Raw genomic sequence first — 17,787 nt, forward strand, 5'->3', positions numbered from 1 at the left:
TCCATCTGGTCCAGATCCCACTGCAAGCTTTGATAATCTTCCTCGCTGTCTACCACACTCACCAGTCTTGGTGTCATCCGCTAATCTACTGATTCAGTTAACCACATTATCATCCAGTTCGTTGATATAAATGACAAATGACAAACGACAACGGACCCAGCACCATTCCCCGTGGCATTCCACTATCACAGGCCTCCAGTCAGAGAGGCAATCATCTACTACCACTCTCTGGCTCCTTTCATGAAGCCAATGTCTAAACAAACTTACTACCTCATCTTGAATGCCAAGCAACTGAACCTTCTTGACCAAACTCCCACGCAGGACCTTGTCAAAGGTCTTGCTAAAGTCCATGTAGACAACTTCCACTGCCTTGCCTTCATCAACTTTCCTTGTAACTTCCCTGAAAAACTCTGTAAGATTGCTTAAACACGACTTACCACACACAAAGCCATGTTGACTATCCCTAATCAGTCTCTGTCTTTCCAAATACTTATATATCCAGTTCTTTAGAATAGCTTCCAATAACCTTCCCACTACTGATGTCAGGCTCATCAGCCTACAATATCCTGACTAATTCTTAGAGACATCCTTAAACAACAGAACAACATTAGTTACACTCCAATCCTCCAGCACTTCACTGTAGTTAAGGATGATTTAAATACCTCTGCTAGGGCCCATGTATTTTCTGCAGTAGCATCCTACAAGTCTGAGGGAACAGCTTGGCATATCCTAGGGATTTATCGACCATAATTTGCCTCAAGACAGCAAATACTTCCTCCCTGTGGTCTGTACAGGGTCCATGACCTCAGTGCTGCATTGTCTCACATCTATAGTCCAGCCCTCCCCCGTTAGTCTATCTCACTCTATCACATAGAAAACAATGGAATCCCAGAACACTGAGCTGCCAGTCCTGCCGCTCCTGAAAACAGGTCTCAGTAATGGCTACAATGTCATAATTCAATATACGGATCCATGCCCTAAGCTCATCAGACTTTGCTACAATACTCCTTACATTGAAATATACACAGCTCAGAACATTAGTCCCATCATGCTCAACCTTTCAAATCCAGACTTTCTATGTAGCCTTAACAACATCTATCTCTAGAACCACTCCACTGACTGTTCTGGTGTTCTGGTTACCATCCCCCTGTAACTAGTTTAATCTTCACCCCCCCCACCCCACCCCACCCAATATGCAGCACTAGCAAACTTTCCTGCTAGAATATTAGTACCCTTCTAATCCAGGTGCAAATCGTCCCTTCTGTACAGGACCCACCTTCCCTGGGAGAAACCCCCAATGATCAAAAAATATGAAGACCGCTCTTCTGCACCAACTCCTCAGCCATGTTCCATGCGTGATCTTCCTAGTCCTGGCCTCAGTAGCACGTAGTCACCCATTTACCTGTATCCTACACCTTGGATGTAACTACCTCTCTGTATGTTCTGTCTATCAACCCCTCAGCCTCCCAAATGATCCGGAGTTTCAGTTCCAGTTCCAGCTCCAGCTCCCTAACACAGTCTGTTAGAAGCTGCAGCCGGATGCACTTCTTGCAGGTGTAGTCGTCAGGGACGCTGGAGATCTTCCTACCTTCCCACATCCCACAAGAAGAACATTCCACTGTCCTGTCTGGTATCCCCACTTCTCTAAATGTTCAATAAGAAATAAAGAAAGAATAAATAACAAACAAATATCTACCTATGGTCTACGCCTCACTGAGTCAAAGCCTCAACGCCCCACTCCAACACTGGCCCACTCACACAAACGGTTAAATCTAACTTCTTTTTATTCGTCCTTGCAAGGTGCCTAATTATGCAAAATCCAATGTCTTCTTGGGACTGTGGCGTTCAAAATGTGCCAATTGCCACTGCTCGCTTCTTTTAAACTCTCTCTCCCTCCAAGCAATCCTGTGTCTCCTTGGGACTCTGGCACTCAAAATGAAGAGCACAGCATTTGCCAGATTTAGAACAATTCTCACCTGTATTCCTAGAAGATCCTCTCTGCACATTGTTTTCACCATTGTTTAAATCAGTTCCATCTCAGCTGCAGTTTTTAATTATGCTAATTTGACACATATGTCAGTCTGTCAGCATTTTAGTAGAAAATTTATTTATTCCCATGGTGGGTCTGGAATCACTAGGGTGCATTCAGTCAAATGTTACATTCCCTTACTGTTAGTTTTACATAAACTTGTGTCAGTAATATTTTCAAATGAGCTGATGATATCTCAAAGTTACAATTACAAATGTGTTTGTTTAACTTCTTCCCCTGCATTAGTTTCATATACTGAGTAAGCTGCCAAATTGCAACAGTTAAAATATATTTAACTTTCCTCCAATGTATTTTCCTTGGGTTAGGCCCAGAAGTTGTCTAATGTTGAAAATTTATTCACCACTGGAGTTGTTGCATCATTTTCTTACGATAATAGTGATGTTCCCAGTTGTAAAATCAATCACTGGCCTGATTTCTTGGAGTTTCGAAATAGAACATAGAACAGTACAGCACAGTACAGGCCCTTTGGCTACGGGCACTTTTTAACATATCAATCCAATCCTTTCCTCCAGCATAGCCCTCCATTGTTCTATTATCCATGTGCCCATTTAAGAGTTTCTTAAATGTCCTTAATATATGTTTCCATGCACCCGCCACTGTCTTTGTATCAAACTTAGCTCTGACATGCCCCTATACTTTCCTCCAATCACCTTAAAATTATGCCCCCTTATATTAGCCCTGGAAAAACATCTCTGGATATTCGTTAGATTTATGCTTCATAACCTTGATCAAGTCGTGTCTCTTCAGCCTTCACTCCTTAGCTCACTCAGCCTATCCTCATAAGACGTTCTCTAATCCGAGCAGCATTCTGCTAAATCTCCTCTGCACCCTCTCTAAAGCTTCTATATCCTTCCTATGATAAGGTGACCAAACTGAACTCAATATTCTAAGTCTGGTCCAACCAGGCTTTCAGAATCAGAATCAGAATCAGGTTTATTATCACCGGCATGTGACGTGAAATTTGTTAACTTAGCAGTTCAATGCCATGCATAATCTAGCAGAGCAAAAATAATAAATAAAATAATAATAAATGAACAAGTAAATTAATTACGTATATTGAATAGATTTTTAAAAAACGTGAAAAACAGAAATGCTGTATATCAAAAAAAAGTAAGGGAGAAGGGAAGATAGCAGTGTGATGCAGCTCGCAGCGGCCACTCCAGTGGTGATGTCTATTATTTGTCAAGTAGGGTGCCATGCACAATCCTGATTTGATGGAGACGGACATGAGAGCACGGAGGAACATCTGGTGAAACTTCTGAAATGTTTGCTCCATTGCTGCTGCTACTGTGCAGTCCAGAATCTCCGGAGGGGAAGGCCCCGAGTTCTCGGCTTTGCTTGTTGCTCGGTGGCCTGGGCGGGGTCGAAGCACTCGGCAGAGGATGATACTCGGAGAGGCTGTGTCAGAGGGGCTGATCAGAGGCTTGGAGTTTTCGGACGGACTCAGAGTCCACTGTGGTCAGGTGCTTCCAATGGTGCTGCATCGGCAAGTTGGCGGCGCTTGGAGGTTCGTGGCGGAGGGAGTTCCTCCCTTCTGCTGCCTGCGTGAGATGATGAGCCTATTGGGACTTTGAGGCTTTTTTTTACTGTGCCCATGGTCTGCTCTTTATCAAATTATGATATTGCTTTGCACTGTTATATGGTTTTGTCAGCTTTAGCCTTGGTTTGTCCTGTGTTTTCTTGTGATATCATTCTGGAGGAGCATTGTATCATTTTTTAATGCATGCATTTCTAAATGACAATAAACGAGGACTGAGTGTCCTCATAATCTAAAAAGGTATAAACTATACTTTAAACTATATTTGTTACTTGGAATCTGTGCTTGTACAGGTTAACCATTATTAATGTAATCCCGATCTCTTTGTATCATTACTATTATTGTTATGTTCAGTAATTCTGAAACTTAATAAAAAGATTGAAAAAGAAAAAAAGTGAGGTAGTGTCCAAAGATTCAGTGTCCATTTAGTAATCGGATGGCAGAGGGGAAGAAGCTGTTTCTGAATCACTGAGTGTGTGCCTTCAGGCTTCTGTACTTCCTATCTGATGGTAACAGTGAGAAAAAGGGCATGCCCTGGGTACTGGAGGTCCTTAATAATGGTCCTTATAGAGCTACAACATTTCCTTGTGGCTCTTGAACTCAAATCACCCAATTAATGAAGATTAACACACCATATCTCTTGTCAACAATCCTATCAACCCTCTATTCCTCCACATTGCTAAGCATTCTGCCAGTAACCCTGTATTCTGCCTTCAAATTTTCCTTTTTTAATTGAATCACTTCACACATTTTTGGCATGAACTCCATCTGCCACTTCTCAACCCAGTTCTACATCCTGTAAATGTTCCATTGTAACCAATGACAACCTTCTACATTGTGCACAACTCCACCAATCTTTGGGTCATCTGCAAACTTACTAACCCACCCTTCCACCTCCTCATCCAAGTCATTTAGAAACTTCACAAAGAGAAGGGGTCCCAGATCAGGTCCCCGTGTAGCACCATTGGTCACCAACCTTCAGGCAGAATACACTTCATGTACAACTACTTTTTTGCCGTCTGAATCAACAAAGCCGAGTTTCCCTGGATCTCTTGCCTCCTAACTTTCTGAATGAGCCTATCATGCGAAACTTTATCAAATGCCTTACTAAAATCTTTATGCACCAGATGCACTGCTCTACCTTCATCAATGTGCCTTGTCACATCCTCAAAGAATTCATCAGGATCATGGGGTATGACCTGCCCCTCACAAAGCCATGCTGACTATCCCTAATCAGTCTATGCTTTTTCAAAAATGCTCATAATCCTGTCTCTAAGAATCTTCTCCAATAACTTGCCTACCACTTGGTGTTCCACGGTCAAAGGCCAGCATTCCCTGTGGATGGATGCCAGGTGAGCAAGTGCCGACAAGGGAGACCATCGATTCCCAATGCCAATGTTCACGGTCAGCCTTGTGGACAAGGGCAGGTGACCTTCCCAGGGATTGGAGTTCCGTGTGGGCAGAGGCATTAGAGCTGGTGAATCCCCCAACTTGACAAGGCCCATAGTTGGAAAGGTATGTGAGTCCATTGTTCAAGGCCCAGAATTCAAATCCAGTGATTGGTGGGTCCTAGGGTCGATAACAGAGGTGGAAGCCCAAAGGTCTGGAAGTTGAGGCCCAATGTTTGAGGACTGGGTTGACATGTCTGGAAGTTGGAGGCCCAATATACGTAACTGCGATCTGGGTGCAGCGACTCCAGAGGTGACCTGTTTTTGTGTGTGAGTGGGGAGATGGGAGGAATTAAGCAAATGCTAACAGTTGCTAATGAATATTTAGTATTTCTGTATCATTTTGTACTCTCCAGGATTTCAACAAAAGACAGCAAAACTCCAATAATCCAGGAGCTTTGGCACTTCATCAGATTTTCTGGCCAATTTGATGTTACTCCTATTAATACCCAAATTTACCTTTATTTCACTTTATTATACATTGCACAGTAGTATAATACATTTTCAGTAAATTCTGGAAGCTATCTGGACCTCATCTCCTGCTGAAAACCATTTCCTTAGTATTCTAGAACCCAGCCTCGACACTCGCATAGAATATCCAGCTAGATCCTCCCACAGCACCAATCCCCTACTCTGGACCCCAGGTCATATAATGAATGATCCAGATGCTACATTATAAGGATATCCGAGATAAATCAGTTATTAAAAAATCAAAGATTTATCCTTCGCATAATGAAATCACTAGTTCTCCTTCAGGCTTTCATGCACAAATTGACAAATTGACAAAATGTGCAGAGGGCTGCTAAATGACTTGCAAAGCACACCTGTACCTTGCTTCTATGATTTTCCATTGCATTATGCATGGTCTATAGTTGGCACATGGCACACATTGATTATTAAAGTGGATCTGCAGGGAATGGGTTCTGACATTGAGAATGCCGCACAGGTTTAAGTTAAACACTGAATTTTTGTAATGGCTTTGCCTTGCAACTTCCAAAACTTCTACCAACCCGCCAAGCGCAATCCTCACCTTTCCCAATAAAATGTGCAACTAATCACAACCCACCTCTATACTGCAAATCTGATGCTTTAAAAGAAACTCACGATTCTTCTATCCTTGCAACAATTACCTCTCTCCAGCTGCCCTTTTGCCTCTGAAGTACAGAAATGAATTTTAATCCCCTAAATTGATCCATCTTTCCTGGGCTTCCTTGTTTGCATCCCTCAGATTAGGTTTCCGTTCCTATTACAGCACAGAAACAGGCCCTTCAGCCCATCTAGTCAATCTCTGCCTCCTCAGCCTGCCTACAATCTTTGACAATGCTTGAAAATATCTTCCTCGTCCGGTAACTCTTCCACCACCCAAACAGACGTTACTGTGCTTCCCTAAATTCCAGTGTTGCCTGTGTAAGAATTACCTGTAACTGCTTCTTTTCCCAGGTCTGCTCGGCATCTGGTGTTTCCCAAAGATGTATTTTCCTACTCTTGCTCCCTACCTCCTGCCCATAGCAATGTCATCCAAGAATACTGTGTGGGTCCTACATGATTACTGATAATACCATCTTCTACTTTGCCATACATTGAAAGTAACATTTTAAGAAATGAGGCAACTAAAATGAGCAGATTTTTTAAAAACTAGATTTTCAAAAATTTACCAGCATCAGTGCTTATGGTTAAAGCTCCTGCATCAGTTACGTTATTTGCTAGCGTCAGGCCACTTATTACACATGCTTGTATTCTTTTGCTTGTTTCAGTCGTTCTTGCACAAAATGGAAGATGATATATTTCCCATCTTCCATTTTGGGGCCTAAAGTGAATATACAGTGCATGAAGAATTCTCTTCTTAGACTTTTGCATAAAGTTTTCAAAAGACCCACTATATAACAGATAAATATACCCTTAACAAACCTATCTGGTCTTTACAAAATTTAAACTGCCAGGAGTTTATACATACCATAGAGCTGTGAGGGTTCTGCAAGACAGTATCCATCTGAAAGAGCTAAGTGGCTGTGCCCAGCCATGTTGGCCTCTGATCCTGTCCAGTGTTTCATTCATGTACTATTTGTTGATCAGATTATAAACAATTGCACAGACACTAGGAAAAGAAAGATGATTATAGTAAATTAAATAATTCAAAATATTTATGCTACTAATGTGAAAATATAAACATTCATATCTCAGACCAACCTAGCACAGTACAGGCTTGTCTGGAACCTGTTTTCAAATCAAAGTCAATAATTAAGGTTTCATCTTATTCTCTGCAATCTTCAAATAAAATGTTTAATTATAATGAGACATACAGTTGATAAGAACTGTTTCTAGTACACGGTTATATAAACTTCATAATAATTTTCTGCAAATTTAATGAGTATATTTCTCACAAGCCTTACCTTCCATTTTTATTTTATTTCAATGGGTGGATATTTTAGTTGTGCTAATAATCAGTATAAAGTCACATTGTTTTATACAACATTGTACTTGCATTATTTTGTTTGTTACGTTCCAACAACCAGGAACTACCTGCATTTGGAAAAGCAAGACCTTTTTAGCTCTGTTGGGCATGGATTTGTGCATAGGAAATTATGTCTTCAGCCATCAGGCTCCTAAACCAATGTGGATAACTTCACTCATCTCAACTCTGAAATGATTCCACAACGTATGGACTCATTTTCAAGGACTTTACAACTCATGTTCTCAGTATTATTTTTTTTTTAATTTGCACATTTTGTCTTCTTTTGAACATTGATTGCTTGTTAGCCTTTGTGTGTAGCTTTTCATTGCTTCTATTGTATTTCCCTATTTTACTGTGAATGCCTGGAAGAAAAGATAGTATATGGCGACATATACATACTTTGATAATAAATTTACTTTGGACTCTGATTTGCTGAATTCTTCCTGCACGTTCTGTGTTTTGCTCAAGGTTTCCAGCATCTGCAACGTCTCCTGTTCAACATCTCATTACAGCAATCCATGAGACTACATTTAGAGTATTGGGTGCACTTCTATTCACCCAGTTTTGGGAAGCATGTCCTTGGTAACTTGGGAATCTTTCCTGCACTTTCTCCGACTTAAGGATTGAATTCAAATTTGTCACATTTTCAAATTCAAGATTTTGTCACAGTGATAATATCAACATAGTTTCATAATTTCTAATTGTTTCGACCTTCTTACACCCTTTGCCCTTCCAGTTTGTTGCCTCCCCTTCTCACAACCTTGCCATCCTGTTCTGTGATAATTCCCTACCGCCTTGTTAGTTCATGATTAGTTCATATCACACCTTTCATTAATTCCTTATCCACCACCCTTTCAGGGTTCCCCACTGAAACACTTCCAGTGTACAAGGGAGTTGCCTATGTACATGCCACAAGAGGCTTCAGTAAAACATTTTGGCAATATCGTGACAGCTATTAAATGTGTTGTGTAGATACTTCTAATGCAGGGAATGCTGCCCATTCTCTGTTTGAACTAGTACCTTTTATGGACATGGTCATTGCCTGGCACTGGTGTGGTGTAAATGTTGCTTACCACTTATCAGTCTCCACCTGAACTTTGTCAAGGTCTTGCTGCATTCAAACTTGGATTGCTTCATTTGCTGACGTGTTGTGAATGGAACTGAGGATTGTGAAAGCATTAGAGAACACCTCTATTTCTGCCTTTATAATGAAAGGAACATCCTTCAGAATCAGGTTTAATATCACTGGCATATGTTGTGAAATTTGTTGTTTTGAACGAACAGTAATTTGCAATTCAGAATAAAGTGAGTTTACTGTCCATTCAGAAATCTGATGACAGAGAGTAAGAAGCTGTTCTTGAAATGTTGGGTGTGTGTCTTCAGGCTCCTGTACCTCCTCATTGATGGCAGCAATGAGAAGATGCCTTGTCCTGGGTGATGGGGGTCCTTAATGATGAATGGCACCTTTTTGAGGTATCACCTTTTGAAGGTATCCTGGATGCTAGGGAGGCTAGTGCCCATGATGGAGCTGGCTGAGTTTATAACTTTCTACAGTTTTTTCCAATCCTGTGCAGTCACTCCTCTTTACTAAATGGTGATGTTGGTGACACCAATTTTCCTCAAACTCCTCATGAAATATAGCCGCAGTCATGCCTTCTTTGTAATTGCATCAATATGTTGGGCCCTGGATAGATCTTCAGAGATCTTGACACCCAGGAACTTGAAACTGCTCACCCTTTCCACTTCTGATCCCTTGATAAGGACTGATGTGTGTTCCCTCAACTTCCCTTTTCTGAAGTCTACGATCAGTTCCTTGGTCTTATTGATGTTGAGTGCAAGGTTGCTGCTGTGACACCACTCAACCAGCTGAACAATCTCACTCCTGCACACCTCCTTGTCTCCATCGGACCTTATGCCAACAATAGTTGTATCATTGGCAAATTTATAGATAGTGTTTGAGTTGTCTATTCTCTCTACACCACATAATCATGGGTATAGAAAGAGTAGAACAGTAGGCTAGGTATGCATCCTTGAGGTGCACCAGTGTTGATTGTCAGCAAGGAGGAGATGTTATTTCCAATCTGCACCAGCTATGGTCTCCCAGTGAGTAAGTCAAGGATCCAGTTGCAGAGGGAGGTACAGTGGTCCAGGTTTGGGAGCTTTTAGATTAAAGCTGAGGGTATGATTGTGTTGAAAGCTGAGCTGTAGTCAATAAACAGCAACTAGTAGGTATACTATTGTCCAGGTGATCCAAGGCCTCTGAGCTTCTGTGGAGAGCCAGTGAGATTGCATCTACTGAAGACCAATTGTGGCGACAGGCAAATTGCAGTGGATGCAGATCCTTGCTTAGGCAATTGATTCTAGCCATGACCGACCTCTAAAAGCACTCATTACAGTAGATTTGAGTGCCACTGGGTGATAGTCATTGAAACAGCTCACCGTGCTCTTCTTGGGCACTGGTACGACTAATGATTTTGAAGCAGGTAGGAACCTCTGACTGATGTCCTTGAACACTCCTGCCAGTTAGTTGGCACAGGTTTTCAGAGCCTTACCAGGTACACTATCAGGGCTTGATGCCTTGTAAATGTTCACCCTCTTTAAAGATGTTCTGGTGTCAGCCTCCGAGACAGGGATCACAGGATCATCAGATACTTCAGGGATTCAAACAGAGGTACTTGTACTCTCCCTTTCAAAGTGGGCACAAAAGACATTGAGCTCATCTGGGAGTAAAGCATCACAGCCATTCATGATATTAGATTTTGTTTTTTAGGAAGTAATGGCCTGCAAACCTTGCCAAAGCTGATGTGTATCTGATTCTGTCTCTAACCTCAATAGGAATTCTTTCTTCAGGCTTAAAGTAGCCATTATTGGGCCGTAACTGGACATCTTGTACAGCTCTGCTCTTGAATGCCACAGATCCAGCCCTCAGCAGGCCATGGATCATCATGAAACAGCTGCTACTTTTTGTGATATGGACACTGCCCTGAGTAACACCAGTAGTAACATCCTAAGGCTGTAATGATTGGTGTTCAAGAACTATAATCCTCTTTTGTGTGAATATGACTACAACTTTGGAGGAATTTTTTCTACTTGGTCCTATTGATATTCAGTTTTACTCAGGATGCTCATTATTATTGCCACATCAAGGGTAATCACTCTAGTCACAATCTGGAATTCAATTTAGAACAAGAGAAGATCTAGAATGGAATGATCGGTTGGGGGAAGGGGGTGGCAGGAACCCAAGTTTATTATCAGCAGGATAATAATGAGTATATGTTGCTTGACAGCTGGTCAGCTAGTCCCCTTGATCATTTTGCCTTATCTGCTAATTATACATGTTAACTAAACCAGAATAATAATCAATTATATCTTACCCTAAACCTCACACTCACTGGTGCAGAACTTCCAATCATGAATATGCATGTATAACCAGCCTGCTCCAGAATTGGATCAGTGAGTGAAAGCAAAGTCTGCTCTAATTAATCCCTAAGGTTTTCAACACTGAATGTTCAATTTGGTTTCTGCTTTCTTTCTTCAATTAATTATTTTGTATTGTGCAATCTCACAGGAATAAATCTTCTACAGTCCCAAGCATTCACAGTTCCCAATGTTTCTTCTCAAATTTTTAAACTTTGTGCTCCTGATGGCATGTCTGAGAATGGAACAAAATTCTTCAACAAATAATTGTGATGTTACATCAAATATTTCCACTTTCCACTTAGATTAGGAGAGATAAGTACAAGAGGACATGGCTTTAGGGTGAAAGGGGAAAGGTTTGGGGGAACATTAGGGGGAACTTCTTCACTCAGAGAGTGGTGGGAGTGTGGAACGAGCTACCATCTGACGTGGTAAATGCGGGCACACCCATAAATTTTAAGAATAAATTGGATAGGTACATGGACGAGAGAGGTCTGGAGGGTTATGGACTGGATGCAGGTCAATGGGACTAGCGGAATAATGTTTCGGCACAGACTAGAATGGCCAAATGTCCTGTTTTCTGTGCTGTGGTGTTCTATGGTTCTATGGTTCTATTGCACGGGTTTCATGCTAAATAATACCCATCCATGAATGCAAGAGATTCTGCAGATGCTGGAAATCTTGCTGGAGGAACTCACAAACATGCTGGAGGAACTCAGCAAGTCAGGCAGCATTTATGGAGGGGAATAAACAGTTGACATTTTGGTCACTGGCCTTTCATCGGGACTGGAATGTACTGATTCTATCTCCTTCCCTTACAGTCCTAATGAAGGGTCTTGTCCAAAAAACTACAAAAACTACAGCACAATACAGGCCCTTTCGCCCACAATGCTGTGCCGAACATGTACTTACTTTAGAAACTACCTAGGGCTACCCATAGCCCTCTATTTTTCTAAGCTCCATGTACCTATCCAGGAGTCTCTTAAAAGACCCTATAGTATCCGCCTCTGCGTCCATCGCCGGGAGCCCATTCCACACACTCACCACTCTCTGCGTAAAAATCTTACCCCTGACATCTCCTCTGTACCTTCTTCCAAGCACCTTAGAACTGTGCCCTTTCATGATAGCCATTTCAGCCCTGGGGAAAAGCCTCTGACTATCCACACGATCAATGCCTCTCATCATCTTATACACCTCTATCAGGTCACCTCTCACCCTCCATCGCTCCAAAGAGAAAAGGCCAAGTTCACTCAACCTATTCTCATAAGGCATGCTCCCCAATCCAGACAACATCCTTGTAAACCTTCTCTGTATCCTTTCTATAGTTTCCACATCCTTCCTGTAGTGAGGTGACCAGAACCGAGCACAATACTTCGAGTAGGGTCTGACCAGGGTCCGATATATGTAGCTGTGACATTACCTCTCTGCTCCTAAACTCAATCCCACAGTTGATGAAGGCCAATGCACCGTACGCCTTCTTAACCACAGAGTCAACCTGCGCAGCAGCTTTGAGTGTCCTATGGACTCAGACCCCAAGACCCCTCTGATCCTCCACACTGCCAAAAGTCTTACCATTAATACTATATTCTGCCATCATATTTGACCTACCAAAATTAACTACCTCACACTTATTTCTTACATTCATCATCTTCCTGTCCTTTCTGAATAACATTGGCAATTTTCTCACAATTCATACCAGAGTGAAAATATGGCATAGTTTCTGCCCAACTGGTACACAAATAAGATTGGAAATAAGTGCTATTACAGCAAGCGTTCTGAATTGAGTACTATTTTAATCTTCATAACTGAAATAGCAATGCATGGTATTAAAATCTGGTGACCTGACCTGTACAAGAAGTCGAGTAATAGCCCTTGTAAAGCTATGAGGGTTGCCAAAGACAATACCTTGTCCAAAATTGTGTCCCAGACCAGCTGCAATGAGCGGGCAAGTCCCACTTGCTGCATTGGTTAATATCCCTCTATGATTCTTATCCGTGTACTTTCTTAAATGTCTTTATAAGTTATTATTATACCTGATTCAATCACTTCCTCTAGTGGCTCGCTCCATATACTCACCACCCTCTGTATGAAAATCCTGCTATTATCACAGCTTTTATAATCTCTCCTCTTTATTGTGCTGCCACTCAGACACCTCACCTACTGTCCCATCAATGTCAATCACAGGTAGACTGCGTGGTGAAGAAGGTTTGCCTCATCAGTTTTGGCACTAAATACAAGAGTAAGGACTTCATCTTACAGATGTACAGTATATTGGTTAGGCCACACTCGGCATATGGTGAGCAGTTCTGGCCCCATGCTATAGGAAGAATGTGATTAACCAGGAGAGGATGCAGGAAAAAAAGCTCACAATGATATTGCGAGACCCAGAGGGCTTGAGAAATGGAGAAGTGGATAGGATCAGACTGTTTTCTCTGAAGTAACGGAGATGAGATGGTGACATTATAAGAGGTTTAAAAGCCATGAGGTTCATAGATAGTCACAGTTGTTTTCTTAGGGTAGAAGAGTCCAAAACAAGAGGCACACATATAAGGTGGGTCGGGGGGGGGGGGAGAATGGCATAACAAGTACAAGAAATAAACTGTTAATATGCTGTTGATGAAGTTGATTGAGGTGTAATTTCAAGCAAGCCAGAAGTAAAACAGTTTTCCTGTCTTGAAATGGTGTCATAACTAGGGTCACATTTTAGTATTTCTACTAAAACTTGATAACACAACCAACAAACATCCTCCGGGGATTTCATCAGAATAGGTTGCAAGATGTGAACCTTATAGTCTTCATGCTAATGGCTTACTGAACTGGGTAATGTTCAATCCAATCCACTCGTGCTATGTCCATATTTACCAGCTATAGTAGATTTGGGAAGTGCTGTTTTGGACACCTCTGTTCCTGGCCTTCTGTAGAATGGAGCAGGGCACAAATGATAGCGAGGTCTTAACATGTATAAGGCTCAACACTAGCCTAATGGCCATTGACATCTCACCACTATCAAAAGCATCTTTTGCTATCTTAAGTATCTCTTGTCTTTAAAAAAATACAAAACAACAAATTTAGGGTTAAAGACACATTGCATAATTGCATAATTTGTAATTAACAATTAAGTAATTATAGTGAAATTTTTAAAAGTCTCACAGACATGAGTTTTCTTGGATGTTGTGGTTTCTTCCGGTAGGTTAGTTGGTCACATGTATAATTGGGAGGTGTGGGCTTGTTGGGCTGGAATTGTCTGTTACCATGCTGTATCTCTAAATAGACCTCTGAGTCAAGGCTAGTACAGTACTCCCTATTAAGGGAATAGATTCACTACTTATACCACCAAGCATAGCTAACGTGGAGCAGGCCTATCCACGCAGGGCATTCTAGAGTCACATTTGCTATGATTCAGTACTAGAGTGGAAGATCAGGTATGACCTGCAATGTGTCTCTGTACTGCAGTGCACAGACATGGAAGTTACATATGCATTTAAAGCAGAGGGAGGATCAGTTGTGGCCTCCCATGGAACCATTACCTACAGCAAAGCCTGAACTGATTTAATATATTAAGGGCTAAATATACCCAAATGTGGATGTTTTGTGGAAAATCATCCCAGTTTTAGATCCAATCTGATACCATTTTAGACTTGAGTTGTGCATGCTATTTACAGAAGTCTTAGGATTTAGAAATCATTTAAATCCTCACTGTCAATATGGATTGAAGGATTGGCTCTGTAGCAACATACTTATAAAGTCACTTACAGGAAATAGGGAAGAACTTAATGAAAGTCTTTACAAAATGCTTCACATTCTTAATTTTAAGAATTAAATGTCTGAGCCTTGATTTTTGATCTTCAGCAAATTGAAAGAATGAATCAAACTGCTCTAAAGCAACCATGGAGTGGCTTCGAATGGGGAGGATTGGTGTCCCTGAGTAGCCCAGTCAGAGTCCTGGCCCTGACCCGATCGAACATCTCTGGCAGGACCTCGGGATTGCTGTCCGCGGCCAGTCCCTAGCTGATTTGGCTCACTTGAGCAATTTTGCAGGGAGAGGTCGGCAAATCTTGCTCCACCACATCATGCAAAGCTAATAATGACTTGCCCAAAAAGATTCCGAGATTAAGGGAGCTAGGGCTTTACTCTTTGGAGAGGAGACATGATAGAGTTATACAAGATATTAAGAGGAATAGATAGATTGGACAGCCAGCGCCTCTTCCCCAGGTCACCACTGCTCAGTACAAGGTGACACGGCTTTAAGGTAAGGGGTGGGAAGTTCAAGGGGGCTATTAGAGGAAGGTTTTTTACTTAGAGAGTGGTTGGTGTGTGGAGTGCACTGCCTGAGTCAGTGGTGGAGGCAGATACACTAGTGAAATTTAAGAGACTACTAGACAGGTATATAGAGGAATTTAAGGTGGGGGTGTTATATGGGAGGTAGAGTTTAAGGGTCGGCACAATATTGTGGACCGAAGGGCCTGTACTGTGCTATTCTATGTTCTAAAGCTATTTCATGTTCTTTTTTTCTTTTGATAATATATAGAGCCTATTGCCAGAAATTTGAAATTTGAAGACTCTGTAATGTATCAGTAAAGAACAACAAGTCCTGCCAAATAACATCTTCATTGTGAAATCCAGTGAAAGAAAGATAAAATGCATATTTTCTCATGAAAGCTTTACAGTAATTCCTTTCACTGAACAAGCAACTTGAAGTTGATACAGAGGTAAGAGTCAACTTCATATTAAACAGGCACATTAATGTGTGATTAATTGACACCTGACCAACCTCCAACTCATTTTGATCAAAACTTTGAGCAAAACCAGTCGGATAGGACACCTATGAATTAGCATAAGCTTGTGGAGTACCTGTACTTTATAGGTAACCACGCAGAATTACTCAGTTTTGTCTATTTTAGTAATAAATACAACAAATCAGAGAATGTGTCTTTGGGATACAACTCCCCTCTTAACAGTTTTCAAGGTAACATTAGCAGCACGACATTATCAATGTTGCTTTTTTTTGTCCTTAATAAAAAGATTTCAAATGGTCAAATCCTCTCTACTGTAGCATATTAGATTTTGTAAAACGTTGAATGAATCTCTGTCAGGTCAAAGACAACTTAACACTTTCTGATCTTAAAGCATGTGAGGTCTGTAGAGTAAGCACTGAGAATGTCTGGCAAGTGGCATGATTGCTGGATTCAGGTTTATTGTTTATATGTAAACATTAATATACTTTGTAAACCCAAAGAATGTTCTGTGTGAATGAGGTAACAAGGAGTGGTCATTAGAATGACTAATTGATCTGTTAATGGACAGATGATATGTGTTTGAATGAAAAAAAACATTTTGTGTTAATGGCATGAGAACAAAAGATCAACGAGTTTGTTTGTCTTGTGGTTACTTTGTGCTTGTGAAATATATTGAGCTGCTGTTTGGGCTTTGATTAGATTAGATTATGAGAACACTCAGTCCTCATTTATTGTCATTTAGAAATGCATGCATATGCATTAAGAAATGATACAATGTTCCTCCAGAGTGACATCACAGAAAAACAGGACAAACCAAAGACTAATACTGACGGAACCACATAATTATAACATATAGTTATAGCAGTGCAAAGCAATACCATAATTTGATAAAGAACAGACCGTGGGCACAGTAAAAAAAAATCTCAAAGTCCCGAGTCGATCGACTCCCGAGTCCCCCATAGCAGGCGGCAAAGGGAGAAACTCCCTGCCATAAACCTCCAGGCACCGACAACTGCCGATGCATTGGAAGCACCCAACAACACCCAACACTGAGTCCGTCCGTCTGAAAACTTCGAGCCTCTGACCAGCCCCTCCGATACAGCCTCACAAGCGCCATCGACATCATCCCAGCCACTAAAACAAGCAAAGCCGAGGATACAGGGCCCTATCCTCCGGAGATTCCGGACTACACAGTAACAGCAGCAGCGAAGCGGGCATTTCAGAAGTTTCTCCAGATGTTCCTCCGTACTCTCACGCCTGTCTCCATCAAATCAGAATTGTGCATGGTCCCCTACTTGACAAGTAACAGACATCACCACCGAAATGGCGCCGCCATCTTGTCCTCCTCAATATTCTTTGGAATTTCACCAAAAACCAGGATCACACTCAGTATCTGGTGCACAAGGGTGGTTTCACAAGTCAGAATTAATTGGAGTTCCCTTCGATGACAACCAAGTGGTGAAGGAATCATGGACCCAGATATCTTTGTGATTTGCTGTGTAATATTTTGTGTTGTTTATTTGTGCAGTCTAGTTTAATGTGAATAAATTATGCTTGTTACTTTCTTGTGCTTGTAAGCTTATTACCACATGTCTTGGATACTCAAATAATCAGGTCTGATTAACTCAGCCCACTACATTGACCGATATGTTTTTTCTAATTCCAGTTTTTCATACAATTTACATTTATTGCACAATTTTGAGAACCTCTTCTTATAAAGGTCTTAATTCCAAAATTCTGATAGTGAATTTGTATTTTGAAAGCCATTTTGATGTTAACCCATTATTGTAGGAATTATTTTAGATTTTATGATGATAATAATTAACGAGCAATTAAGTACCGCGGTCAAGAATTGTAGAGTCCTTAAAAGTAAGTCCATAGGTTGTGAAATCAGTTCAGTGTTGGGGTGATTGAAGTTATCCTTTCCGGTTCGAGAGCTTGATGGTTAAGGGATAATAACTGTTCCCTAACCTGGTGCTTAGCCTCACAGTCATAATTATAAAGCGGGTAGAACAAGAGACTGAGCACACAGCCCTGTGGTACACCTGTACTGATGGTGATCATGGAGGAGACTGTTGCCAAGCCAAACTGACTAGGGTTTGCAAGTGAGGAAATCAAGGATCCAGTTGCACAAGGAGGCATTCAGG

General features: G+C 41.3%; 1 protein-coding gene across 8 annotated transcripts in view; it reads right to left on the reverse strand.

The window, feature by feature from the left end:
• Positions 1–17,787, reverse strand: part of LOC134344214 (bile acid receptor-like) — a 129,699-nt gene that overhangs the window by 63,401 nt on the left and 48,511 nt on the right. For all 8 annotated transcript variants that reach the window (XM_063043630.1, XM_063043631.1, XM_063043629.1 and 5 more), the window contains one exon: positions 6,990–7,130. In XM_063043630.1, the coding sequence (XP_062899700.1) occupies positions 6,990–7,086 (97 nt within the window). In that variant the 5' untranslated portion in view covers positions 7,087–7,130. The remainder of the gene's footprint in view (positions 1–6,989; positions 7,131–17,787) is intronic.

This window comes from Mobula hypostoma, chromosome 3, assembly GCF_963921235.1.
Source record: "Mobula hypostoma chromosome 3, sMobHyp1.1, whole genome shotgun sequence".
NCBI classification, from domain to species: domain Eukaryota; kingdom Metazoa; phylum Chordata; class Chondrichthyes; order Myliobatiformes; family Myliobatidae; genus Mobula; species Mobula hypostoma.